This window comes from Trachymyrmex cornetzi, unplaced genomic scaffold (genome assembly GCF_001594075.2).
Source record: "Trachymyrmex cornetzi isolate Tcor2-1 unplaced genomic scaffold, Tcor1.1 scaffold33, whole genome shotgun sequence".
Classification (NCBI taxonomy): domain Eukaryota; kingdom Metazoa; phylum Arthropoda; class Insecta; order Hymenoptera; family Formicidae; genus Trachymyrmex; species Trachymyrmex cornetzi.
In genome coordinates this window covers 43,228-50,528 of record NW_017298003.1, presented here as the reverse complement: position 1 = coordinate 50,528, position 7,301 = coordinate 43,228, and the positions used below count along the sequence as shown (strand labels likewise).

Below are 7,301 nucleotides of genomic sequence, written 5' to 3'. Positions count from 1 at the left end.
AGGGGGGGGGGGGGGGGGGGGGAGGGGGAATTGACGCGACAACGAGGAAGGCTAGGCACGAGAGCACGAGAGAGGAGGCGAGCGCGAGGGGCTGGAGAACGAGTTCCGATTTTAGCGCAGTCGCGGCGGCCTCAGAACGAGCGGCGCTATTATGCACTAGTAGCTTGATGGCGTCACCCGTGCAACCTTGGCTCGGGTCAGTCCTCTATCATACTGCAGGCAGAGTTCCCCGATTCCCTCATCCTTCCCCCCTCGTCTCATCTCCCTCTCGCTCACTCTGAGCACTCCGCTCGCCGCGCGCTCGACTCTCCGCTTTAACCCTCTCTTCCTCTCTCTCTCGCTCCCTCTTCTCGTCTCTTTATCTCGGTCCGTCTCCTCTTCCTCTCGATCCAGTGGCGTAAAGGGAAAAGAGCTTCTCACCGCCTCGTTGCAGTGCTTCGAAACTTTTGCTTTCTCTCATCATTCTCGCGTCTCGCGTCCATCGTCGCGTGCACGTAGGTGCGAAATGCTGAGAATTGCTTCTTTTTTCTTTTTCCTATAGGAGCCGCATGGCGACATTGGTTACTCATCTCCGGCTCCGGTATAAAGAACACGAGATTTATCTCGAGGCAACCAACTTTGAAACTTTCGCTTTCTTTCGACATAACGCGGCGCATGTTTGCGCGTACATGTGTCACGCGGCTGAAAATTTGTTTTCCTTTTCACATAAAAGCCGTACTTGATTGTCGCTCATTTACCGATGTGAAAGAGGTTTTATAGTTTCGAAAATCTTGCTTTTTGCCACAACGTGGTCTCTTTTCTCGAGTATATTCAAATGTTTGTTTCCTTTCAAAATGATTCTCTCGTGAGAGAATCTGCCGAGATAAAGTTTACCGAACTTCGAAACTTCAATTTCCTCCAATATCTCTTCACGATAATGCCTCCAAATATTAAACTTATGTTTTTGTTTCACACAACCCCGACACGATTCCGAATCAACGAATTTTACCAAGATCAAAATAGACAATGGCATTAAAGTTGTAAAACTTTCTAGGCCAAACTCGATTTTTAAAAGGTGGCTTCTTATTGAATTTTTACAGAAGTGCTGAAACTTGATGATTCCCTAAGGGATCGTCGGCAGCCGGCTGCGTTTCAATGTGAAATTCGCGAGAAAAGAATCCTCCGTTTAAGAAGGAAGAACTGCGTGGCGATTCTCGCACACGTCCTGAACGTTTTCCTACGCCCATGGACCGTGATCACAGTCCTGTGCTCGCGGCACAAACTCAGATCGTCATCGTGTGCACTCGCCACTCGCGTCTGTACGATCGTACCGACACAATCGATATTGCGTGGCATCCATTCCTGGCTAAATCACATGTCGTGTAGACTAACGTTTCTCAAATTCCTGACAGTCAATACAAAGTTCAAAATCGGGACATCTCTCTCTCTCTCTCTCTCTCTCTCTCTCTCTCTCTCTTATTAATGTTCACTTCCATTAATATAAATTAACCTTAATCTCGTTTTAATTTTCTTTTTATTCTTTTCCAATTCTTAGAACTAGAGAAAAAGATAAAAAGTAAATTAAATCGAGATTAAAATTACATTGATAGAAATGGGCTTCATAAATTTGTTAAATGTATGAATGTTGTTTATACATATTATATTTATATATTTATTGTAGCACAAATTGTTTTACGATTTAAAAAAGATTTTTATATTTATCTTTATCTAAAGATGTTAAAAATATTATAGATATTGTAGAATATTATATTTAATTGTAAATCATTAAAGAGAACAATGAAAACGGAGGTATAGTGTGGAGTGTCAGAAATTATACCTATATATACTACACGAGTAATTACGTTAAAAAAAACCATGCGAGTTATGTGGAGTTAAAACATCTTGTGAGATATTTTGTATTCTGATTTTCAACTTTTGTTATCTGGGCTGTTTCTTCTGTTTTTTCGATTTCGAATAAGACCAGAGAAATATCTGGCACAAATATGAACGCTAGATAGATGATGAAACAAGACGTGGAAGCGAGTGGTAGAGTAATTTTGAAAACAGCTACTCTCTTGTTCGATAAATCAAGTGATGGAAATGACAAAGGCATCGATAACGACGCGACAATGATGATAGGCGATAACGACGTTTTCCCTCTTTGCCGCTTCGCGAACGATGGCTATTAATACTTGATTGCACCGTTCAACTGCGACGTATACCTTTAAGCCACTCGGTGCGAAAACTAACGCGATAAACGCTGACACCGACTACCGACCCTCCACCGCGAATCGAGATAATAACGCTACTCTTTGTCTAGGATTCTTTTGGGATGCGATTAATAGAACGTGCCTCTCCAAGGACAGACTCTTTCTTTTATCGCAAAATGTCCAAGTTGTTTCTGTACGATAGTTGTAGCGATATTGATTCTCTCTCTTATGATAAAATAGCTTCCATATGTTATTGTCCTTCGTGCTTCGAGAAAATATACGCTTGTTGCGTAATGAGCAAAAAAAGGCAGATCAAGATGCACATTATTATATGACCATTATGTTTAACTTATTATATATAATTAAATAAGAACCTGCTACAAAAAGTCATAGATCATTATCGCGAAAAGAATAGTTTTGCTCAAATATTTAAAAATTCAGCTGGATACAGATCTGAATAATTTTGTTGAATTGTCATCAACTAGAATAATATCATCAAAATAATCGTCTTAATAATAATTATATAAAACGCTTAAATATTGATGATAATACTGTAAAAATTTTTGACATTCTAACAATCAGTTTGAGCGTTCTACATAATTATTTCGATGGTCCAACAAAATTATTTTCAGATCTGTAGCTAACTAAATTTTTAGACATTATAAAAAAATCGTTTTTTCTGTCGTATAGTTATAAATAAAGATTCGTATGTATATAGTAAATAAGAATGCAGAAATTATTCGCAAGACTTTTTAATCGCGCTACTTTTTGTAATCAAGTGCCTGTTCATAAAAGAAGTTATCGAGTTCATTACACGGAAAGAACTATTTTGCTCAAGTATTTAAAAATTCAGCTAAATATATACACATCTGAATAATTTTGTTAAATTGTCAAAATAATATCAAAATAATTGTCATAATAATTATGTAGATAGATGGAACGCTTAAACATTAATGGTAACGCTACAAAAAGTTTTGGCGTTCTAGCCAGTTTGAGTGTTCTACATAATTAATTGGATAATTCAACAAAATGATTTTCAAATTTATATTGTACCTAGCTAAATTTTTAGACATTAAAAAAACTGTACTTTCTGTATAGAGCTGTACATTATACATAGATAAAGATTCGTATAATGCAGAAATTATTTGCAAGACTTTTTTTTAATCGCACCTCTTTTTTCAGTGTCCGACAGCTACAACAGTTATATAAACATGTATGGCGGAGGTGGGCAGTTTGCGACCCCCTGTACTCCGAGCCCGCCGCGAGGACCCGGCGGTGTACCCACCAGCGTGATCCAGGCGGCTACCAGTTCGGTCTCGGATGATCTCTACCTTCTCGAGCTCGGCTTCCCGTCGCGCTCGAAGAAGAACAAGCTGAAGAAACCGCGACAGGGTGGCGAGGGTGGAGCCGCGGTGAAGCGGAAGTCGCGCGAGGGTTCGACCACGTACCTGTGGGAATTCCTGCTCAAGCTGCTGCAGGACCACGAATACTGTCCGCGCTACATTAAATGGACGAATCGCGAACGGGGCATCTTCAAGCTGGTCGACAGCAAGGCGGTCTCGCGACTTTGGGGCATACACAAGAACAAGCCGGACATGAATTACGAGACGATGGGCAGAGCACTGCGCTATTACTATCAGCGCGGCATCCTGGCGAAGGTGGACGGCCAGCGGCTGGTCTACCAGTTCGTCGATGTGCCGAAGGACATCGTCGAGATCGATTGTACGGGCGCATGAGACAGGGAGTCGGCCCGTCCCGCGGGGCACGAGAGGGAGAAGAGGGAGAAGAGGGAGAAGAAGGAAGTAGAGCAGCACAGCGTCTCGGCGCGGGCCCCGCGCGGACGTCGACCACCGCCGTTGTCGTTGTCGTTGTCATTGTCGTCGCTGTCGCTGTCGCTGTCGCTGATGCGACGTCGCGGACCCGTCGCGGGGCCCCATCCGCGCGAAAGATCGCCGTTCAGCGGTTCTCTTTATCGAGACGCGCCGACCTGGCACATCCCTCAGATGTTGTAAAGCGCGTCCTCTTTTTCACCTTTTCTTTTTTTTTCTCCCTCTCTTTCGCTGTCTGTCTCTCCCTACCCGCTTCTCTGTCTCTCTCTCTCTCTCTCTCTCTCTCTCTCTCTCTCTCTCTCTCTCTCTCTCTCTCTCTATTTCCATCTTTCTCTCTGGCTTCGTTTGTTCCTTGTATTATACCTATGTAAATGTATATTAAGGCGCCGCGTGACGATGTCGTCAGAGGTGGTCCCGACCCAGTACTTCGTCCTTCTCCTGCGGCCCGTTTCTTTCTCACGTATCCGAATCCGCGTAGGATCGGGACAGGACGGCGCCCGACTCGTTGAAATTTGTACAAAATTTAGTTCTTAACGTGTCGAGAATGGAAACTAAAGATTTTATCTGGTGTACCTTGCGGGAGGGACACTATGGACAAATTACTTAAGCCGCGAAGCACCGAAAAGCGAAAAATTGTATATTCGAAAGAGCGACAAATTATTTATTGTATATTAGACATTTATATATGTTACCTAAGAAAATTGTTACGCGCGTGATCTGCGCAAATGGGAAATGTATGGAAACGGACGAAAGTTATAAAAAAAAAATGAAACGAAATGAGGGCTGTGAAAAGGATTACGATACGGAGAGGAGAGAAAAGGAGACAAGACGAGACGACATGAGATGTGTAGTGGAACGGGAAAGGATGAGAAGCGTCTCTTAAAGTTTCACGGAGCGAGCTCAGGGAGGGTACACATTATATTTTTTTAAGTATAAGCGGAAGGGTTTGACCCTTCCGATTCGTAAGCTGAGGGTTCAACAACGCAAGGTGCTGGCTAATAAACATGCATACACGTATACATTTTGTATACACACACACACACATACACACACGCACACCGAGGTCCAAGAAAATTATTATTTAGCAACCTAGTGTTATTAATTCGTAAAGATTATCGATGCGGACAATTATATATCTCTGTATATAAATATAAAGAATACCTTTAGTAAAAAAATATATATATATATATATTATTGAATATTATATATATTATATAAATATATCTATTGTATGTTATGTAGTAAAAATGGAGCGATTTGATGTGTCTCTATGAGATTTTGGCGTCACGGCGACACGCGTTGGGCGCTTTTAACCGTCTCGCGCGACGTCTCTCTTTTGAAACTTTGTATACTTATCTAGTTTGTTCTTGTATACATTATATCGGGAACGAATTTTATACGTTCGGGGGAGCGCCGATTTCGCGCTCGAGCCTTCTAAAGTCGCAGTCATAACGCACATATATACACACGTATATTGCTGGTCTCGCATGCTCAGACTGATCAGAGACGTCGCACGTACAATACAGAGAAAAGTCCGCCCGACGCACGGGAAGCGTAATAATAAAAATGCATAACTCTAGAGTAAAATTTAACTTATTGGCGCCCCGGGACGCGTGACGCGCGCGAGTGCAAGTGTATCCTATATAGCCCTAAGTTTTGTACATAAAGAGGAAATCGTCAAAAATATTATTTACGTTTAGGATGAATGTAACGCTGGTTATCCCCGTGATAATTATCCGCGGGAGAAAATGAAATGACGGACGGTGGAAAAAAAAGAGCGGATGAGGAGCGTCTATCTAGATCACGCGCGATGACTAATGTGGCCGATCGCGCATTACAGCCTCGGGATATATCGAAGAAACGAAATATAACAATATATTTGAACAGTGATTCAGTGCTGCCAATAATGCCTGTAAATGGTCCCTTTGCACTTGTCGCTCGAATCGACGCCCTTCGAATCGAGCCACGCCATGGTGCTGTCAGATCAATCCGATGTTTTTGGGACACCAGATATACCGATGATACAAAGCAAATTGCCTTCTCGTATTAACAAAGACGTGTTGCCTTCTAACAAAAAAAAAAGATGCATATAAAAGTTCTAGCGATTTGTAATCGTAAATGCCGTCACTTTGTCCAGGTACTTAAAAACCCTTTACATACATATAAAGTCCTAACATCGTTTTTGTGACGAAATGAATTTTGTAATTTTATCAGCGAAAAGTTCTTTGGTACGTGGTGACTTTTATCGTACTTCGAATACAATGTATCGGCGGGAAATAGTAATAATATTATTAATGATAATATTAATAATGATAAAAAAAGAAGATATATCAGAGTACAATGGACAAAAGTACCTATAGTATACCACTATACATGATAACGGACACTTATAAACAATGAATGGACACTACAACAGAAATCCTATTTTTAGGTAAATTAAATTTACATATACATAACAATCCACTACACTACGAGATATTTTAACAAATAAGACTTTATTATAATAGAGATAAATACATAATTATTTACCTGTAAAATATATGAAAACACGATGGATTGACGTAAGGAACTCTAATGTAACGTTCTGTGATTCGTTGTTTGTAGGTGAAATTTAATAAAAGATTATTGTATCATAATATATACATTCATGCGATTTTATTTTTTATTCCTATATAGTTATCATTAATAAATTTTCTTAAATTCTCTTGGATTTTAATTTTAATATAAACAATTTTTATATAAAAAATATTAAAGAATAAAAACATGAGATAAAGTACAGAATAAAACATGAAATTTTTATAATATAATTTATATAGTTACATATAGGATAAGGGCTCCTACAGACGAGTGACTTTGTAGCGCCACACTCGAAAGCGTCGACCTGTTCATACAGAGTTATTCTGTGGCGTTACAAACTCGCTGTTGGGCGCTACAAAGTCGCTCGTCTGTAGAAGCCCTAATAAGTTTATCTTATGGCTTAAAGAATTGGAAAGAGTAAGGACACTAGGAGTCAGGCGTAGAAGACGTCGCGCAAATAATACACCTATGAAGCGTGAAACTTCTTTATTCACTAAACGCGCTTATGTTTTGGCTCACTTTTGAGCCTTCCTCAGAGCAAACACAAACTAACATATATAAACTAAAAGTTATCCTGTCATGGTCTCCTACATTTAAATGCCAGAATTAAACAAAAAAAAAAGGAAAATGAAAAAGAAGGGAAATATTGAAAATGTCGAATTAGAGAATATGGAAACTAAAGCCAGCGGCACACGATGCTTTTTTT

General features: G+C 40.2%; 1 protein-coding gene across 5 annotated transcripts in view; it reads left to right on the top strand.

Moving 5' to 3' along the window:
- Nucleotides 1–4,298, top strand: part of Eip74EF (Ecdysone-induced protein E74) — a 324,734-nt gene extending 320,436 nt beyond the window's left edge. For all 5 annotated transcript variants that reach the window (XM_018510268.1, XM_018510269.1, XM_018510266.1 and 2 more), the window contains one exon: nucleotides 3,372–4,298. In XM_018510268.1, the coding sequence (XP_018365770.1) occupies nucleotides 3,372–3,925 (554 nt within the window). In that variant the 3' untranslated portion in view covers nucleotides 3,926–4,298. The remainder of the gene's footprint in view (nucleotides 1–3,371) is intronic.
- Nucleotides 4,299–7,301: the final 3,003 nt, after the last annotated feature.